The 21,689-nt window shown below is 40.9% G+C and overlaps 1 protein-coding gene across 6 annotated transcripts in view; it reads left to right on the plus strand.

Moving 5' to 3' along the window:
* The window catches only part of FAT1 (FAT atypical cadherin 1), a 126,945-nt gene that overhangs the window by 68,646 nt on the left and 36,610 nt on the right, over positions 1-21,689 (plus strand). For all 6 annotated transcript variants that reach the window (XM_032413586.1, XM_032413589.1, XM_032413590.1 and 3 more), the window contains exons 4-7: positions 10,901-10,962; positions 14,215-14,544; positions 14,896-15,106; positions 17,318-17,457. In XM_032413586.1, coding sequence (XP_032269477.1) covers positions 10,901-10,962; positions 14,215-14,544; positions 14,896-15,106; positions 17,318-17,457 — 743 coding nt within the window. The remainder of the gene's footprint in view (positions 1-10,900; positions 10,963-14,214; positions 14,545-14,895; positions 15,107-17,317; positions 17,458-21,689) is intronic.

The raw sequence follows: 21,689 nt of genomic DNA on the forward strand, positions 1-21,689 counted from the left end.
CGGGGGCAAGGGAGCGTTCTCTCGGCCTAGAAGGAGATCTGTATTTTTAGAATGGGGCTGGGGTAGCGATGCCCAGCCTCCCTGCCTGTCTTTCCAAGTCCGCTCTGCCTTGTCAGTGTGGGTGCTTGTCTGCCGGCTCGGGGTGGGCATTCAGGCTTGGCTTAGGGCTTGAGGGCTGGGATCGACCCGTATTCATTTATTATATCCGTCCTGGAACCACATGTGGTACTGAGTGTGCGGTTGCTGCTTCAGACTCCCTGACTGTTGACAAAGATTTAAAAAATGGTGGAATTCAAATGGTTTTCATTTCACCTGTTGGAAGGGGAGTCTTTAAAGTTGGAGCAGAGAAAGGCTGTCTTCGGTCTAGGTTCCCTCCCTTGTGCCGGCGGTACCCTCTGTCTGCCCACGTCGTGGTGGTCCTCAGCACTCGAGCTGGGATCTCTGTAAACTGCAGTCATCAGCCTTGTTCTGAGAACATTTTCATTTTCTTTTTTCTTTTTGTTTTCTTTCCTTTTCCTTCCTTTTTTTTTTTTTTTAAGATTTTATTTATTCGGCAGAGAGAGAGAGCAAGCACACACGGGGGAACAGCAGAGGGAGAGGGAGAAGCAGGCTCCCCGCGGAGCAGGGAGCCCGGTGCAGGACTCGATCCCAGGACCCTGGGATTATGACCCGAGCGAAGGCAGGCAGATGCTTAACCGACTGAGCCACCCAGGTGCCCCACATTTTCCTTTTCCTAAAGTTGGTCGGGAACAGATCTGTGAGGTAGAATGTTCTATGGAAAACCGTTTACTGAGTGACAGGCATGTACTACATGGCATTCTGTGGTTACTGTCTCATGCTTCCCTGTCTCACTGTTTGGCCTGGCTTTAATACTTCATTTAGAAAATGAGAATAAAGGGGCGCCTGGGTGGCTCAGTCTTTAAGCAGCTGCCTTCGGCTCAGGTCATGATCTGGGGTCCTGGGATCAAGCCCCGCGTCGGACTCCCTGCTCAGCGGGAAGCCTGCTTCTCCCTCTCCCACTCCCCCTGCTTGTGTTCCCTCTCTCGCTGTGTCTCTCTCTGTCAAATAAATAAATAAAATCTTTAAAAAAAAAATAAAAAATGAGAATATGTACTAATTGTGTGCTTCCTCCCCGGTGTTCCGTACACATGATTAGTCCTTGTAGTTCTTTAGTAGCTTAATGAACTTAAAGCAGGCTGTATTTTAGTAGTGCACCGTGGAAGTTAAAAAAGAAGAAAATCATCCAGGAGCCCAGAATTTAGCACGCATACCCCATAAAGTTCTAAAATGCTTTTGTTTAACTTCTGACCTCTCATATCTTCTCTGTTTATTTTGTAGGGTTTATGTTAATTTTTCCTGGTAGTAGGCATTTTACTGTTTTGGTTTTTTTCTTAGCCTATAATATATTTCAGAGGAATGAGAGATCATTATGGCTAAACTAGAAAGGATCGTTGTGGCAAATGTAGGGCAAGCACAGGTAAATTTTTTCTGACAAAGAATATTTTACTCGGTAAATGGTTTTTGAAACATTTTCTCTTATTATTCTCATGGTGCCCTGAGGCCCGTGGTGCTTGTTAAATGAACTCTTAAAAGAGCAGTGAGGAAGATAAAAAAGAGAGAGGGGGAAAAAAAGGCAGTGAGGAATTGTTCTGGTTTATTCAGAATGAAAGGGTTTTTTCTATCTTGGTCTTTAGTTGAAACAACTTTCTAATAGGACTTTATATTTTATAGGCATTAAGCTCGTATTTATAATTATTAATAGGGTTATTGAAAAATATTTAGGCATTTTTGTATTTCACTATTACTATGGGGGAGGAAAGACTATGAAAAGCAATATAAAGATAAAACTGATGTACAATATTATATTGCGTATTTTATATTATTAATTAAATAGAAGACTTATCTCACCTGTGGTTCTCAAACAGTGGTTTAAGAGGTTCCCGCCAGAACTGAGAGCCTGCTTCCCCTTCCTTTTAAAACACCCTTTGGCTCTAGCAAGCGTAGTTTTTACAGTAAGAGTACATTTTAGGAAGTATGATACACTTCGTTAAATTTTTGTTTAAAAAGCGTATTAGGGGGCACCTTGGCGCAGTCGCTTGGACCTCCGACTCTTGACTTCAGCTCAGGTCATGATCTCATGAGTCGTAGGATTTGAGCCCCACATCGGGCTCCGCCCTGGGTGTGTGGGGCCTGCTTGAGATTCTCTCTCTCCCTCTCCCTCCGTCTCTCCCCTCTCTCTATAAAAGGAAGTATTGGGAAAAATGATAAAAGATCTACTACTGTCGTATTTCTAAGTTTTATTTTTTTTATTATATATGTGGCTGGATACTCCAGATTTAAAAAGCAAATCCTTTATTTAAGACCTTCCAGCCTTAAAGTAGTTTTCAACCAATAAACATTTCTGTCTTCTCACACTGATTTTTTAAACTATTTTCGTGTTTAAATTTCTTTAAATAATACACTTGTTAAAAATAAAAGATTTCCATAATAAAGAACTGTATTAAGTAAAACGTGGAAGTACCTGTTCTTCTCTTCCTTTGGCTCTCGTTCCATTTCTCAGAGGGCACCCACTAGTAATTTGGGGTTTAGCCTTTTATGAAGGTGTGTACACATATTACGTATCATAGATACGTATATTACCTTTTTAGTTTTTGTAATCTTGTCTAAAACTTGCTTGAGCAATGTTGTTTTTATAGCCTACTCACTGGGGTATTACGGTTTTATTTTAATTGTGCTTAGTGTTGCTGATTCTTAAAGCATACTGAATGTCCTGGGAGCAATCCTTGCTAAGGTAGGGGTTGGAAGTAGAAAGGTAGAAATCAGATTTCCAGATCGTGGTAGTAACAACTCCACAAGAAACCACCGTGTCCTCACTGAAGATGCCTAAGTCTTAAACTAAATACTTGTTTTACCACCAGATATGCCACATTAAAGTTCTTAAATTTGGTAAAGAACAGAATATATTAAAGTGTTTCAGCAAAATCAGTGGAGAAAATGGTTGAAAATAATAGACCTAAATTGTATGTCTATGGTCAAGGGCTAGTCACAATACTGCTGTGATTAGTAAACCGTTGTGAAAAGGATACAGTCTTGAGGATATCCACAAAAGGAGCCAGACTGGATGCCTAGAGGTAATCCTAGAATAATGTAAGAAACTCCTGTGTGTTCACTGAATAATTTTGTGGTGTGATCATTATACATATTAACTTAGGTAATTATGATCGACACACTCGAGTTATTTGTGTGAGCTAAGAGTTTGGGCTCTGGGGTCAGATGGACTTAGGGTCACATCTTTTGCTTTGCCACTTACTAGCCTTGTGACTTTACCCCCTCAAAAGCCTCAAATATCTTTTTTTTTTTTTTTTTTTTTTTTAAAGATTTTATTTATTTGACAGAGAGAAAGACAGCCAGAGAGGGAACACAAGCAGGGGGAGTGGGAGAGGGAGAAGCAGACTCCCCGCTGAGCGGGGAGCCCGATGCGGGGCTCGATCCCAGGACCCTGGGACCATGACCTGAGCCGAAGGCAGACGCTTAATGACTGAACCACCCAGGCGCCCCTCAAATATCTTAATATAGTCTATTAGTAGCTCCCCTGTGGGGTTGCTGTGATTATTCATCGACAATGACCTATATAAAATGCTTAGCCCAGAGCCGGATCCCTGGAAGCACACCATTAGGTTGCCTAAAAAGTGAGCTGTGAGACCATAGTTTAATACTTGTCTGTACCTTTTAGGTCTAAGAGCTGTTTCCTTAAATGGATTGCATGCCTTCAAGGACATGGCTTTTATATGTGTGTCTCAGAGTGACATGTTTGGGGAAGACGTTCTGAAAAAAATAGTTTGAATAACTTTTAAAACAGACTGAACAAGTGGGTGACTTTGAGTTAGTAAGCCTATGACAACATCATCACTGCTTATGAACACACATGTCCTTGGTTAATTTTTAGTTCTTAGAAATCATCAGAAACCAAAAATATAAGTTGGTAGAATATTGATTCTCCCCCCCCCCCCCACAGTCTTTAAACACAGAGACTTGATTTTTAGGTGTTTAGGTAAAGCTGTAAACTACCAGCAAGGACCAGGTTTCTTCGTCCCCAGCTGAGCCCGTGAGAAAGGAGACTAGTGAAAGGGAAGGGATGTAAGGAAGGGGGAAGCATTGTGGAGTGGTGGCACCAGCATGTCCGAATCTTGGACATGTTCGCTTTTTCACTCTTTAAGACCGATATTTATAGAATTTAGATTTTGATAGCAAATATATTTGCCATTGAATGACTGCTTCAAATTCTAAGCACAGGACAAGATTTTGGGTATTATAGGTGTCAGTTTTTGGTTTTGACAGGGATACTTTGAAAATTGGATCTTCCCTAAAAGAGCAGAAATAACTTGTGACTATTTAAATTATTTAAGCTAACTTAAAAATTCAGCCACATGTCCAGTGCTTAGTGGCCACACATGCTGGGGGCTGTCATAGTGGACAGTGCAAATTGAAGAACTTGCCCATCACAGAAAGTTCTGTTGGACACCTGCTTTTCTAGAATATATGTTGCTGTAGTTCATGCACTATTATTAAATGAGCAAAAGGATACAAAAGCCAAAGTAGTTGCAGGGGTTAGAGGAAAATAATCAGAGTAATGGGAAATGTGAATTAGGTGAGTAGACTTTTTTCCCCCATTCCATGATCTTTCCCCTTCCTCTGCTTATTCTCACGTAGAGTAATTGGAAAATGGTTCAAAGTAAATTTCCTGCCAAGCAAGGTGAACACAAGGCCATACTTTTTTCCCTCTAAAACCAAGACCCCCCCCCCCCCCCCCCAGTTTTGTTTCTTTAAAAACTCCTATCACTGATCACCAGTATTTGCGCTCTCATTGTGGTTGCACCTTAATCCTATTCAGAAATTTTTTCCCCCCTCCTTCTTCTCTGGCTTTTATCTAGTTACATCTGCAGCACTGATGTTTCAAACCATTTTTTATAGAACCAAATCTTTCAGTTCCTCTCCACGTTTCTCTCATTCTTACTGTGGACTTCAGACTCTGATGCTCTGGGTGTATTGAACTCCCAACTCCCCCACCTTGTTGAAAGACCTTGAGTAAGCAATCTAATCTCTCTGAGCCAGTAAAAATGTTAAAATTTATTTTTTATGATACAGATATCACCACTTATATACATCTGGATTAAATGAGATAATTTATTTAAAGCTCCTAGCACAATACCTTGGCATGTAGTAAGTCCGATAATTAGAGATGAGGTCATCGGATGCATTATTTAGCTCTGGCTGTGTAGCAAACCGTCCCAGAATTTGGTGGCTTAAAACAACCACGTTTAGGGCGCCTGGGTGGCTCAGTCGTTAAGCGTCTGCCTTCGGCTCAGGTCGTGATCCCAGGGTCCTGGGATCGAGTCCCACATCGGGCTCCCTGCTCGGCGGGAAGCCTGCTTCTCCCTCTCCCACTCCCCCTGCTTGTGTTCCCTCTCTCGCTGTGTCTCTCTCTGTCAAATAAATAAATAAAATCTTTAAAAAAAAAAAAAAAAAAAAAAAACAACCACGTTTAGTGGAGGATTCTGCTGGGCAGTCTGGTCTTGTCCAGGCCTGACCCGTCTTTCATGCAGTGGTGGTCACTTGGCTGGCTGGCTCTGAGGCTGCCTGGTCCTGGATGGCCTCACTTGCATATTGAGTGGTGGGCTGGTTGTCTGCTGGAACAGTAGATGGCTAGACTGTGTCTCATCATCCTGCCAAGTTAAAGCTTTCTTGGAATACAGGGCCCTTGCTTTCTCCCTGTGTTCTATATGAACCCTACACTCTAGTCTAACTTTTGTATTGTTTCCTGAATGTGGTCTTTGCCTTCACCCTTGTTTCTTGAAAACAAGACTCTGTCTTAATCATCTCTGCATTCTTAGTGCACCGCACAGAACAGTTGAATGAATACCTAAATACAGCTCCTCCTTTGTGGACTGTCTCACATGATCCTCACCTCCTAATCCTTTGCTGTTCACTTTTCTGTGCTCCCCGCTTTGTGACGTCCATTTGATCTCTTAAACTCTGGGAAGTTTGGAGATGGTTTTTGGTATTGATTTATAAGAAATGTCAAAGAGTAAAATTTTATATTGAAACATTAACATTCTTTTCTTAAATGGATTCTCTTCTCTAAATTCTAATGTGGCCTTGGAAAGCTATGAATAGTTTTTTTAATGATCATCAAACACAGGAAAGGTTGGCTTCTTAGTTTTACATACATTTTTGGGGTAAATTGGTAGCTGCTACTGGTTGATTATGTATTTGCTACCTCAGTTCACCTACATTTGTAATAGTATTGGTCTACACAATGTGATGTTTTTCTAGGCCAAGGAAAGAAACTTTCTCTCTTTTCATTTCTATTTTTAATTTCATAGTGCTCCGCAGAAAAGATAAAGCACAGAGTTACCAAAGGCAGCACTTGAACGTACGTTTTCTTGCTTTTGTCCACTCTATTTTACTTTCTGATTTGCTTTTTTGACCTACTACATGAATAATGATTAACTTGCTGGTGTGTGTGTGTGTGTGTGTGTGTCAAACTTTATATAAGTCGCAGTTCAGAGTTTATGGATCCTTGAAATACCAAAGTGCAGGAAATTATGCAGTGTGAGGTGATGGGGAGGAAAAGAAACCCCAACACTCTCACTGGGGCCTCGGGAAAACTAAACTCGAATCCCGCCTCTGATAATGACTTGCTGCTGGTGGCCTTGAGACAGTTAACTTCTCTTTGGCTCAGGCAGCTGGGCTCGATAATCTTGAAGGTTTCTCTCTAGCTCTGAAGTATTGTGCTGTTTCTATCATTGTGCTGTTTCTATCAAATATATGTCCTCCTGGGATTTTGTATTAAACATTACAGATGAGCACAACTGTTTAAAATGAAAGAAATGGATATACTTATTGGGATATTTAATACCTACAGGGTTAATAACATGTCCTGGGTATGTAGGAAAAGTATACTTTTTTTTTTAAGATTGTATTTTTTTATTTTATTATGTTAATCACCATATATTACATCATCAGTTTTTGCTGTAGTGTTCCATGATTCATTGTTTGCGTATAACACCCAGTGCTCCATGCAGAACGTGCCCTCTTTAATACCCATCACCAGGCTAACCTATCCCCCCACCCCCCTTCCCTCTAGAACCCTCAGTTTGTTTCTCAGAGTCCATCGTCTGTCATGGTTCGTCTCCCCCTCTGATTTCCCCCCCTTCATTCTTCCCCTCCTGCTATCTTTTTTTTTTTTCTTAACATATATTGCCTTATTTGTTTCAGAGGTACAGATCTGAGATTCAACAGTCTTGCACAATTCACAGCGCTTACCAGAGCACATACCCTCCCCAGTGTCCATCACACAGTCACCCCATCCCGCCCACCGCACCCCCCAATCCAGCAACCCTCAGTTTGTTTCCTGAGATTAAGAATTCCTCATATCAGTGAGGTCATATGATACATGTCTTTCTGTGTTTGACTTATTTCACTCAGCATAACACCCTCCAGTTCCATCCACGTCGTTGCAAATGGCAAGATCTCATTCCTTTTGATGGCTGCATAATATTCCATTGTATATATATACCACATCTTCTTTATCCATTCATCTGTTGATGGACATCTTGGCTCTTTCCACAGTTTGGCTATTGTGGACATTGCTGCTATAAACATCGGGGTGCACGTACCCCTTCGGATCCCTACATTTGTATCTTTGGGGTAAATACCCAGTAGTGCAATCCTGGGTCGTATGGTAGCTCTAGGAAAAGTATACTTTGGATTCATCTTTTCATACAGGTGTTTGTCGAGTAGGCCAGGCGGGAGGATTGGCAGGATTGAGAAGTACAGAATTAAAGTGGAAAGGAACGTGAGATGCATGACGAATTCCACCGCTGAGATGGTGTGGCCAGAGTACGGCATATTTGGGTGGCTTGTGGTGTGGTCCATGTAAGGTAAAACGTACTTCCCAGGAGTATCCACAGTTTCCCTCTGGTATTGTCCTGCTTCATTAGGAAATTGTGTTTTCTCATTAGGGTTCATTTTGTATGCAAATTCCACAAGAGGCATGAATTTTCCCCTTCTCTTAGGGGGCACAGCACCTCTTGCTGCCACTCCCCCCCCAAACGCACATGCCCAGCCTCCCCCGGGGGTGGTATTAGGAAAAGAATACAGTGCCACTTTCGGTAGGATTTCTGTTGGCAGGAGTGTTGTGAATCTAGGAAAAAAGGTCATCTTGTCAGTCTGAAATGTCTTTTGTGTTCGTGAGCTGTTTTAATGTAACTTACATTTCAGTTGCCACACAAGGCTGGTGGCTACATTGGTTCGCTCGGGTCTAGATCTCCATGTTTTGTGCTCACTCATAACATCGCTCCACGTGAGCCTGCAGAACAGTCTCCTCTTCGTAAAAGAACTCCCTTTCCTGGTCTCCTTCCTTCTTGCCTCCCTGGCTCTCGTTTTAGCTTCTCTTCTAAGCTTCTCTGGCATACTTGGCGGAGGGACTTCCTCCTTCAGATTCTCTGTCCCTGGCATCTGGGACACATGGTTTTCTTTCAGCCAAATGCTTCCTCAGCTTCTTCATGGCTTCTAAACATGGCCGTCCCCTACTTTCGTGAGATTGGCCCACCATTCTCTTTTTTTCTTCACACCCTCTTGAGGTGTAACCCGAATCTGTCCACCTCCGGCTGCTACCCTGCACTTGGGGTCAGTGTCTCTCCGTGTCCCCTGGCCTCTAAATGCACGTTAAATCATCTTCTGTGAGCTCACGTATAAGCTATAAATGTGTATCATTATTTCCACATGCAGTTTCTGCGTGTGTGTCACTCAGACACCTGTTTTTAATGCTGCTCTTTTATGGTTTTAAGGAATTCATGTGTTCACACGTTTAAGTATTTTTTTAGGCTAACAGAGGTGTAGCAGGGTGACCAGGATGTACAAGGAAGGCAGTCTCTGCTCTCATGAAGACCTTGGGATGAGTGACTGTAGTACTGTGGGGTGAGGTTACGATAGAGCGAATGTCAGAGCCCGGCGCTCAGCGGCAGGGCCCCAGGCCGCACCTGTCAGGGCAGGCCTCAGAAATGGTGTCCAAGCTGAGAGGGGAAGGAGTGGATAGCAACTAGGCTAAAAAAATGTGTAAGAAAGGAACATTAGAATTCATCGCACTCGAATGAAATTAATGTTCCATTTGCGTTAACAGAGGAGAATTAATTTGAAACATATGGAGAGTGCAGTGCAAGTAAGTACAAACCTAGGTTTGCTTTTTGTCTCTGTTGAATTTGTAGCAGGGAGGTGGGCACTTCCTTTGCAAGCTGTCTGGTGTGCTGTAAGTAAACTATAAAGTGGCCAATGTTATTTGCTAATGGATAGTTACTTATTTGCTGCAGAAACTTATTTGCTGACAGATATTCGGATATTTGTGCAAGGAATGATTATGTTCTACAGAAGCAGGATACTGTTTTGCTGTGAACATGCCAAGTTGCTGCCCTTGATGTTACCGTTGATAACAACTTTCTGATGGGCACATTAAGACAATTAGAGGGGACTAATCCCAGTAATTTCCTGTCCTCCTTGAACTACTTAAAATCACAATCAGAAATGGTAAACTTTTGATAGGAAAAAAGAGGGATTAACTGTAAAAGGTTTTTGACTAATGAAAATCAAAATCATGCCACATTAAGCAGCGTTTTCACACCATTAAGCACTGTGAAGCATTTTCTTCGAACCCCTTTTAATCTAGAAGGATGGTTTGGGAAAAACACCAGATTCTAGTCTACAATATAGTCTTTCGTTGTTCTTATTAACAAAAGCACATTGCTTCATTGAATTGTGGGGAAGGTAATGTTGATTGAGATCCTTCGTAACTATTTGAGAAAAAAAAATACTTCAAATTAAATGAAAACACGAACGTTTCATTTACAAATTTTAGAGAAGCATTTTGAATAGCCTTTAATTGGTAGTTGCCTGAAATTAGTTAGGATAATAGGGGAAAATCAATTATAGCGATGGAGTCTGTTCTTAAATATAAATTATTTGAAATATTTCCCTGTGGGAAAAAAAACACAAAGCTGGGCAGGAGAAAGGTTGTTCTTGGCAGTTGTCTTGCCACGTAAGGTTTTACCTGAGCTTTAAATCTGACATTGGATTCATTCAACACAGGCTGTAGAGGATATTTTAGCGGTTGGGGGAATTTTGTTTGTGTTTTGTGAAGTAGAGAACATATTTAATCAGTTTTAATGGTCTTCCAGGATCCAACGTATGTTGACAGTTTAGCCGACTGTTATTAAAGTTCTAGAGAGAGAGTGAAACTATAGATTTTCTAGTTTGATAGAAAAATCAAAGAAATAAAGAATATGGGGTTTCTTTGAGGAGTATTTATGTTTTTTCTTTCATTGGAAATTAATTGATACTTGAGCAGTATTTCCTGGAAAATCACATTACTTTTATAACCGTTCTTCACTTTATGAGTGTAAATGATTCAAAGGTAATAAATCATAGTCAACATTAGATTTTCCAGTGGTCCTTTTTAATATAGTTACAGAAGATTTTTCTGTCAACTGTTAATCATCACTGCAGCAGTTAGAGAAATCTGAAATCCTGGATAGCTTCATCTTTTTAAAAATCTCTTCTGACAAAATGTTTATTCAAACCACTGAACAAACAAAAAATGTAACTGATTTCAGTTTTGCCACTTTCTTCATTCTTCTGTCATTTGTCTACTGTGTTTAAGAATCATTAAAATGAGAAAGTATGTTGTTTGTAAACAAAATAATTGAACCTGGATTAATAATTTTTTCCCCTTCAGAATCCAGAGATTTGCTCAGACTTTTAAACTCAGTGTGGTGTCAGTGACACTTGAGTCAATTACAAAATTGACTTTATCTGTAAGGATTAATGAACTGTTATCATTTTGTAGGTCTTATCACAACAACGTCGAGGAAACTAGACCGAGAGCAGCAAGATGAACATATATTAGAAGTAAGCATTTCTTTTTTTTTTTTACTTATTTAAAAGTTTTATAAATATCATGGGAAGGAGCATTCTTCTTCACAGTCACTAGTATTCATAACTGTTATGATTTTGTTATGTTAGCTCCTGGTCATTATTAACAAGGGAAGTAAAAGGGAAAGGAAACTTTTGTGAGTGTAGTTCATGTCCCCTTAAATCCCTTTCTATCCCCAAAACACAAGATCATTGTGTAAGTTCCGCTCTAATTTTTGTGCGCACATACAGAGCAAACAAACTGGAAACAATATTATTTACATTTCCTTTTCATTTACATAAGAGATACTTTTTCTTAATGCCTTCTTCATCTTTTTCCTTAGTATTCTGTTTTCGGGATATTTTTATGATAATAGATCTAATTCACCTGTGGTTTCTGGTTTTCGTCGATCTTAAATAATTGTATTGTTTTTGCACTTTAAACTGAATTGTAGAAAGTTTGTGATTTTTGAACATTTCTGAAATAAAAGATTGAAGACTGATACGTGCTTTTCTAAGATGGTCTCTTCTGATGGGCTTCTCGTTCTCATGGCTAATTTAAAATGCCTTTCTAGTCCCTGAAAGGAGAAACACAGCTTGCCGTATACTGGTTTGCTGGTGGATGGTAGGCACGTTTCAGGAGCAGGGATAGGAATCACGTGGAGGGGAAGGTAGAGGGTCATGTGGAGGTCAGGTGTGATGCGACTGCTGGGTGCCAGGACCTACAAGCCAGGAAGAGGCTGAGAAGAGGCAGTTGGGAGAATTCCCTTGGAGAGGGAAACTGAGCAGAGCAGACATGTAACCTCTTGACTTTCCTCTACTGCAAGTTAAAGGCCACTGTTGATCATTGGAGCCAGAAGACCAAGTGCTTGTTGAGTTGTGAGTTACCTGCACGAGTCTTCCATTCTACTAGTGTGGGTACTTGAGAAAGTCCAAAACTGTGGTTTATTAAATTATTTTTATTAATACTTCTCCCTTTTTATATTATCGCTATTCGTAATGCTACCTGCTTCATTTCATTTCATCCTTAGTCAGTTTTCTAACTTTGTCAATAAAATACTTACTTTTTATAGCTCTATAGTGTGTGCACATGAATATCCTGTCTAGAAAAGGTGGTTTCACAGCCACCATTACAGTTAGTAATTGCCTTTTTTTTTTTTTTTTAAGATTTTATGCATTTTGAGAGCGAGAGAGAGAGAGCACGCGAACAGGGGGAGGGGCAGAGGGGGAGAGAGAGAGAGAGAGAGAGAATCTTTAAGCAGACTCCCTGCTGAGCGCAGGGCCCCACATGGGGCTCGATCCCAGGACCCTGAGATCATGACCTGAGCCGAAATCAAGAGGCGGATGCTTGATCAACTGAGCCACCCAGGCGCCCTTACAGTTCATCATCTCTTCATGTGTTACATCTGAGTGTTAGTCATAAGTCGTACAGTTAGTTCCCTTAAATTCATTTTCTTTCTGTTAGAGCAGAGTTCAGAATTTTGATTCGGTCCCTGCAGTGATTGACAGGAGGAAAATATGGTTCCCCAAGAAAGGAAGCAGGTGGTGCGCTGTCCTGAGCGGCAGGTCCCAGGCATTGGCATCTTGCTGCGGCTGCACCCTGGTTAGAACCACACTGGACACCTGTTTGTTGTGTGCCTCCCTCCAGAGCCGCCTTTTTGCAGGAAATGTCCGAGGCTGGATGGGAGCAAGTACAAGATACGTAGGGCTTGGCGGATACTATGAAGATGTTGATGGGAAATAAGCCTTTGTAATGGGTTGTCACATACGTATGTTGTATGTTTTCTGTAGTCCTTTATGGTGGTGGATTTGAGGGCCAACGGCAGCATTGATTTGACTGTCTTAAAGAAGAGTTTTTTCCCCAATCCCATGTTAAAAGCTGTGTTACTGGCTTCTGGTGCTTGAACCCAGCCTTAAGAACATTTTGGTGATGATTACCACAAAACATAGTGCTCGCTTCTATTTCTCTTTAATTTTCTCTCTTTTCCCTGAAGATCATATGAGAATTGATCAAAAGGAAGTAATAATTGTACATTTTGTTTTATTTTGAGAATGTGGAGAGGTGAATCATATACTTGAAGCAACTGCTTAAATATTCTTGGCAAGTACCATCAGGATATATTCACATTTCTATAAACAACAGGATTTATATTCACCAAGCTTTTAAAAAAAAAAAAATGCCACGGAAAACTTCAGTATACTTTAATATTTTTAGTATTTCAACCATTATTTTTGGAGGATGTGGTGAGGGAAAAATAGCTATTTCAAAGGTCATTGCTTTTAATGTCCACACCAAAGTAAAAGTGGACATTTGATTCGGGGGGGGTGGAGACCATGCATATGGAAGCATTCACCACTGTAGTCCTTAAGACTCGGATTTTTATTCCTAAGCTGAATACATGAATAATTAGGATGACCATTACTTTATATTTCTTTTACTGAAAATCTTACTTAATAAGTGGGTCTGAAATGAAAATTTTTGTATCTGCCATACTAAACGTGGAGGACTTCTGAACAAGAAAAGAGTCAAACAAAACAAAATGATGATAGCTAATATTAAAAGGCATGCTCCTTCAAATATATTTTAAATTAATGATTTAGCTTGCTTTATTGTTGAGGCTTAAAAATGAAAGTTTTTAATGCAGCATGTGGAGATTTGATTTTTTTTTTTTAAAGATTTTATTTATTTATTTGACAGACCAAGAGAGACAGCTAGAGAGGGAACACAAGCAGGGGGAGTGGGAGAGGGAGGAGCAGGGAGCCTGACTCGGGGCTCGATCCCGGGACCCTGGGATCACGACCTGAGCTGAAGGCAGACGCTTAATGACTGAGCCACCCAGGCGCCCCCGGAGATTTGATTTTTAAGTGCGTAGAGTGTATGTTATTCTTTAGCCGACTCTGTTTGGCATAAAAATAAGTTGTTTTTGATAGCTTGCCATTTCGGCGACATTCATGTTATAGCTGCAGGAGTGCAGGGAGAGGTGGTGTGGTGAGGGGAGAGCCAAGGACTCACGCTGCCTCTTTCTTGGCCCTCGCCTTTCTCCCCCTGTCCTGTCTGGAACGGGACACATCGTCGTCTTGCCTCCCCACAGGGCTGTTGTCAAAGGAGAGAAGGTGGTGTGTGTCATAGTGGTGTGAACTCTGCCGGTCTCTGCAAATGTGGTTTATCATTAATTAGGAGGAAGATAGTCACTTTTTATATAGTTATATTTTAAAAACATCTGTTGATCTGTTACGTTTCAAAAACAGGTTACTGTGACTGACAACGGTACCCCCCCCAAATCCACCATTGCAAGAGTGATTGTGAAAATCCTTGATGAAAATGACAACAAACCTCAGTTCCTACAGAAGTTCTACAAAATCAGACTCCCAGAGCGGGAAAGACCAGAACGAGAAAGAAACGCCAAGCGCGAGCCCATCTATCGCGTGATAGCTACAGACAAAGATGAAGGGCCCAATGCGGAAATCTCTTACAGCATTGAAGATGGAAACGAACATGGCAAATTTTTTATTGAGCCAAAAACCGGAGTGGTTTCATCCAAGAAGTTTTCTGGAGCTGGAGAATATGATATTCTTTCAGTGAGTTAGGATCTAGTCTTTGATTTTCTCACATACTTTGTTCATCTGGTCTTAATGTCACTTCTCTGAAAACGTTCTCTCTCTTCAGTAAGTGGCCTCGGTGTTTGTGATCTAACGTCGGGAAATGTGGCTTTCGTTTTGCCTTCTCAGCTGTCGCTCTAGTCATTACCTATGTTGCGTGTGGCATGAAGAGGTTGCTCTTTTTAATCACACCTTAAACATGGGGAATATACAAATAACAGAAACTTAAGTGTTTGAAATTGGCTCGGTTTGAGACCAAACCAATCTGTGCCTTGGTTATAGGATGTAACTTCTAATTTGCTCCCTTCATCCCCTCTGCTTATTTCATAGATTAAGGCAGTTGATAATGGTCGCCCCCAAAAGTCGTCAACCACTCGACTCCATATTGAATGGATCTCCAAACCCAAACCATCAGTGGAGCCGATTTCATTTGAAGAACCATTTTTCTCCTTTACTGTCGTGGAAAGCGATCCGGCGGCTCACATGATCGGCGTGATATCTGCGGAGCCTCCCGGCACACCTCTGTGGTTTGACATCACTGGTGAGTGTTCCTCAGAGTTCTCACCATCCTTGCACAGGTTACGCTGAGGAGAGCCTGTTTTTTTTTGGTTTCCTGACTTTTGTATACATCTCCGGACTTAAAATTGGGAGTCAGACTTAGAAATGGAGAGTTTGTCTTAAATTGCAGTATTTTGATTGCAAAATGTTTTATAATATCCAGCGTGTACTAAACTTGTTTGAAATTGGGGCTGTGCATATACCATATCCTTAATGTAAAAATAAGGTTTTTAAAAGTGCATGAAGGAGTTAGAAACCTGAGTATTTTGGTCCAAAAGCACAACTTCTTAATTTTCCTTCGTGATACATAACATATGGCACATTGCTGTTTTTAGTGAATATGGTTTGAATGCTTGAAGTAACTGTGTGACTGTCACATGTCAGTATTTTATAGGGAATAATCTTACAGATTTTAGTTGCGTAACTTATATGAGAGTGCTAACTATGGCCTTCTCAGTTTTATTTACCACATTCTGGGAATGTGGGAAGCGGGGGTCAGGGGATTCATTGACCCTGTGATAAAGATCATATGCCTACGTCAGTTTTTCGTTTTTCTTTTTCATTTAATTGAGTTTAGACATAGAACGTATTCCCTTACTCTCCCATACTTAAAAAAAAGAAATTCACGTTAAACTTTGACGTCTTCGTTTTTAAAATGCTATTTCCTTACGTTATTTTAATCATCAGGATCTTTAAAAGCATAAGTATGGATTGTGACTCATCTCTAGTTGGTCCTTTAGGTTCCTTTTCCCTCTTCCAGCCCTTAGCCACCCTCCCCGCGAACTGCCATATCAGCGTTTGAAGTGGCTGGGACGTGGGGCCAGGGGGCGCAGGGGGTGCGGGCTTTACCTCTCCCACTTACCCCCCCCCAACGTGGTTCGGCTGCGTGCCCAGCTTGGGGCGTTGTATGAAATCGTTGAGGTCATCCACACCTCTGAATCCCTGACTTCAGTTTTAAAGAAGAAAGGTGATTTTCACAATGAACTACAACCAAAATCACTTGTTTGCTCCCTGTTAACTCCTGTCGCACTTGCAGCCGAGCCAGGCTCCCCGTTGTGCCGTGTGTAATGCTGACCACCTTTGGAACTGGTCTGATTGATTCTCTCCCTTGTTCTGTGCTTGCCTTCCATGCTTGCTTGCTTCTTTGTGGCTGTGCCAGGAGACACACTTGCTAGAGAAGTGTTTTCCATCTTTCAGATGACTTGTGACCCGAACTGTACAGCAGAAGGTATCTGCTGAGATCCCATAATTTGCCTCAGATTATGAGATCTAAAAGAAAAGCATCAGTTTTTAAAACCTTTTTTATTTCCAGTGACTATCTTCCATTGCCCTTGTTTTCGTGGCATGCCCATGGTCACCCATTCCAGTTGCAAACATGCTGACTTCTGAGACATCCCGGGATCATCCTTAGTTTTAGGTTTCACTGAAGATTTTTTTTTTTTTTTAATGTGTGTGTCGTTTTACTTTTTGGTAAGATTGAGTAATAGAACCTCATCATGGCATTAAGACTTTATTTTCATTCCATGTCACTTCATTGATAAAAGTATCTCAAATTCAGTGGATGTGGAAAGAGTTTTATCTAGAACATAATTGGGAATGCATTTGGATAATGTCTGCAGCACAGAAAATTTTGCTTCATTAACTTTGTGTTTGGCAACAATGGGCAAAATTTCTTTTTAAGTATAGAAGAGCCAGGACTAATTGATGTTAACTGCCACGATTTTTTTCAGAGTTAACATTTGTTTTTAATAGTTAATTTATTAGGGCAGTATGCTTCAAGTGTCACAGATTTTTTTTTGAGTAATTAAACATTTAAATGGCTGACTCTGGTTAGTACAGGATGTTATATATAGCTAGTGGGATATATAAATTAAAGACCTATTCAGAACCCCTGAAAAAGCAAATGGAAAGTAACTCACTGGCAATATTAGCAATGGTTTTCCGTCTTCGGAGTTGCTTTCTTGCTTTCCTCTCAGTAGCTTCCCTTGACAATTAGGGCTCAAGTTTGCATTAGTAGCCACTGTCTTTCTAATTGGCCCTTCTTTTCTTGTGTTTCAAAATGAAAGCTCCTTGGAATCACCTTAAGCAGTGTATCAGAAGTGGGTTTTTTTTTTTTCCCTGTCATGAAGAATTAGAAAACCACAAAAGAAATGACAAATTCTCATACTTTTCTGTATGTCCTAACTTAAACTAGGTGGCAACTACGACAGTCACTTTGATGTGGACAAGGGCACCGGGACCATCATTGTTGCCAAACCTCTGGATGCAGAACAGAAATCAAACTATAACCTCACAGTTGAAGCTTCGGATGGAACCACCACTATCCTCACACAGGTAAGTGAGTCACCGACGATGCAGTCGTCAGAGGAGGACTGATAGAACTTTCTGGAACCACCACTGTCCTCACACAGGTGAGTGAGTCACCGACGATGCAGTCGTCACAGGAGGACTGAGAGAACTTTCTGGTTGTGTGGTGCACAGGCAGCGTGAGCGGTTGATTCAGCCCCGGAGGCTCCCAAGCAGAGTTATGGTGTTGATAGAGCTTACACATATGCACACCAAGGACTTGTATTTAGGGAAAGAAAATTGACTGCAAATCTTGGTGTAGGTTTGGCCTGTAATTAACCAGTTTTGGAAATTTTGAAAGAAGACTTAAAAACAACAACCCACTTTGGATCATCAGAATCTTTCAGTTTTATACTGATTTTGAACAGTGTTAGTATAAATTTTATCACTCTTGAGGATGAATTGTCCAAGTCATTTTCATTAAAGGTCATTAAAGTGATTAATGATCTTTTAAATCACTTTTTTGAATTTTTTTCCCTTTTGACTACTTTAATGAGGGTTGTATAAAATGATTGATAAAAATTGTTCTCATAATTCCTTTAACATCTTTATTTTTCCTATCTGGTGATTAAGAGATAGCCAGATTACTGGGATTTCAAATTCAAATGTTAAAACCCGAATACATTAAATTCTCTTTGATTCTCAGTGTGGACTGTTTGAGAATTTGTTGAACATTTGTTATATGCCAGGTATTGTTCTAGAAACTGAATACTGGGAAACAAAATCCTACCCTCATAGAGCTTACCTTAGGATGGTGGAAGCTGAGATTTACATATAATCTGCTATGTCCTAAAGGACAAAAGAAGAAATTAAATACTAGAAGATAAAATGTTCCGAATTACAGTTTTTTTTTTTTTTATCTTTAGATGATACTATTTTAAATCTCAAATGAGAGAGATCATCTGTTAAATCATTTAGTTGCACTGAAGAATAAAAGTTAGAGTCTGTGATGTCTTTTCAATTAATAAATGAGTAGATGATTCAGAGCCGGTTATGAAAAGACCTTCTTCCTTTCTCCACATGGTTGTGATTTTTAGTGTATTTAAAATTGACACATGTACGATGCTTTGGGGTCATTTTGAGATTGCATGTAAAAGTTTTACTACAGTATTAAAATTTCATTTCTGTTGGTAGCTTCTCATTATGGAAGTTAGACTTTAGAGCATGAAAATGAGAAAAACACGGAGTTGTAGTAAATTTAACAGGATCAATTTTGAAAGGTTTAAAGAGTGTAACTGTATGTGGATCGGTTCAAATAATCTAACCAGAACTCTAGCAAAAGGAACTTAATAAGCAGTAGAAATGCCCCTCTGTGCCAAGCATTCTCATTAATGAAGACGATCTATTTACCTGTGGCATTTATCACTTATTACATAAATGATTAAGTAGCAGTGTGCCCCTTCCCCAATAATTGTAGTTTTTAGCGAGTACCGTTAAAAGCTTCGAATGAAACGTGGAGTAGATTGACTAAAATTTCTCGTAAAACCCAGGAAAGAAATTACAGTCTTTCCAGGGACACAGAAGTATCTTTAAGTTTTAGTGCTTCATTTATACTTTGTAAATTCTTTTGAGTCCTTTTCAGAGGGTCTTGATAATATCCTCATGACTTGCTGGCAGGGAGGGGGATTCAGAATCTCCAGGAGTGGTCCCAGAGCCCAGACTCACCTGGGAGGTGTGGGACAAAGGGGATGGTCAGTAATTAGGTTTCGATTTCCACATGGGGCAGAGGACAGGGCGGTAGGCATGGGGATGAGAACAGCACAGCAAATGTCGCCTGAAGAGCGATGCGGAGATAAGAATTGGGTTGATAAGGGCCTCTGGACCATGGGGTGGATTCGGGTTTGTAGGTAAAACTCGGGCCCCAGCAGGGCGGGTCAGTAGCAGCGGACGGCAGGTCGGAGGTTCGGGGAGCGCTGTGGGGTTGAGCCACAGTTGCACCATGAGCAGAGAGGGGCGGTGCGGGGTCCCAGTGTGGTCCCCAGTGCTCGCTGCTCCTTGCTTTCCTGTCCTGCCGTTTGCTGCTCGGGATGCTGACCACTGTTAATTCAAGTCGCTTCGCTTTATCTCGTGTCTCGAGGTAACTTCCCAAATCCAGTTAGGGCTTGTTCCTCTCTTTGAAAACAGCTTTGCTTTCATGTTTCCTTTTGGTTTCTCTCGAGCATCAGCATTACGCCCAGGTCGATTGGTTTGGGAATCTTGGCTCTGCCTCTTACCCTGTCCCTGGGCAGGTGGCTGGAACCCTCTGGGCTTCCCTTTGGTCATCGGGAAACTGGGCTTAGTGATTTTGTCCTCCCAGGCACTCTGAGGGTAAGTGAGGTGTAGCACACGGGCGCTGGCGCTGAGAGTGTCCGCACATGCTCACAGAGCACTGGTGTGGACTCCTGCTGGACACTTCAGTCCCCTCCCTGTCTCCGTTCTCTGTCCCTGCAGTTCATCTCGCACTGCCCACTGCCAGAGGGGGCTGCCCGGTTGGGAAGAGGAGGGGCAGGTGAATTTCCTCGGATCAGCTAGTTCAGGGCGTACGGGATTATGTAGCTCTCGGGCCTCTGCTTGGGAGTCCAGGCTCCGCGTACTGGATGCCGCCTTCTCCCTGCTCCCTTACCATCCCTTGGTGCCACGTCCTTCTCTCCAGTCTCAGAAAGACAGGGTGTTTGATGCCACGTCTTGCCTTCATGTCTCTGACCAAGGTCTCCCCCCGACTCCCATCTCAGTATACACTGACCCACCAACCTAAGAGCTACACAAGCAAAGCCTATTACCTCCTCCTTGAAAGCTTTCGGAACGTCCCACGCCGTCTCTGGACTCCTAAAGACTTACTTGATGACTCATTTGATAATATGCGGAACCTCATTATGCCTCGTATGTGTAAGACATCACCTGCCGAGCTTGAAAGCTTCCTGAGGGCAGGGATTGTTGTACATTCATTTAATTTGCACCCCAGTAATGTGTAGGTACGTGCTGAGTGTATAAGGGCCCTGTGAATGTGCTTCATTTGAATTGCTGTATCAAAATTGGCTGTTTTTACCTTCCTTGTTCCTATTTAGTTGTGATTAATTGACTTCAGAGCAGGATTAAACTACCTCTACCCAACTCTCACTCCATTAGAAAAGTACTATGTAAGTTTATAGTGGAAATGAGTATATAATGATTTGACTTAGAGAAATTATAAAGCCATCTCTTCTGGATCATCATTGACCTTTAAAAATGGTCTGTAGTTTTAAATGTTTATATAACTTTCACATAAAACCTTTCTGTGGTTTAGCGAATGCATTTAGTGTGTATATAAAGTTTAACGTTACAAATCCATCACTGACGTTGCAGTGTTTTATGAGAACACTGGTGTAGTCTTCGTGGAAAGACCTGTAGCTCATATGCCCGCACCAGGGTGGTTAATAGCTTAACCTGTGCATTCCTGCGACTTTGGCCTCCTATGCCATTTGGACTAGCAAACCTCTTTACTCCATGCATGCCAGTGAAGCTCAGGTTTCTTGCTCGTAACTATAAACCATCTTTATAATCAGTACTGCTTTCCACTATGCCTTATCCACACACATCTTTTCAATCTGAAAATGAATCCTCTTAGTGTTAAAGTAAAAAAAAAAAATTTTTTTTAAATTCAGCTTAGGACTGTTTTTTTTAATATTGGCTTTTTCTCCCCCCTTTAAGGTTTTTATTTATTTAAGAGAGCTTATCTTTTCAGTATACTTAAATTGCTTTTAGAAAATGAATGTGTTTACTATTTATATGTAGGTTTTATGATCACAAAAATGTAGTAAAGATTTTTAAAGCACGTTTCTAATTTATTGGTAGGAATTTGGAGTCTCAACGATTAGAACAAGAAATTTAAATATGGTATTTATCTAGTACCATACTCACCTTGCTAGCTTGGTAGTTGCAGATTCAAATCTGATACAGGAAATTATCTTCTGTAAATCCTGCTCAAGTAAATTCTCTGTTATCCTTAAATGAGTACTCTAGAAATCTCTCTGCTGTGGAGACCTGAGAGAAATTAAGTGTGCAGTCAGAAAGAAGTGTGTGAAAGATGTTACATATGTCCTCCAAAGTTAGTTTCAAGAATTAAGAAAGTTCATTATCTTACTCATATGGGCAATATATCAATGGAAAATTTTAAAGATTTTTTTTTATTCTAAATTTTTGTTGCTTTTCTCATTTTGTTTCATTTTGCTAAAAAAAATCGGTGTTTTTTTCAGTGTGCATCT

This window comes from Phoca vitulina, unplaced genomic scaffold, assembly GCF_004348235.1.
Source record: "Phoca vitulina isolate PV1807 unplaced genomic scaffold, GSC_HSeal_1.0 scaffold15, whole genome shotgun sequence".
Taxonomy (NCBI): domain Eukaryota; kingdom Metazoa; phylum Chordata; class Mammalia; order Carnivora; family Phocidae; genus Phoca; species Phoca vitulina.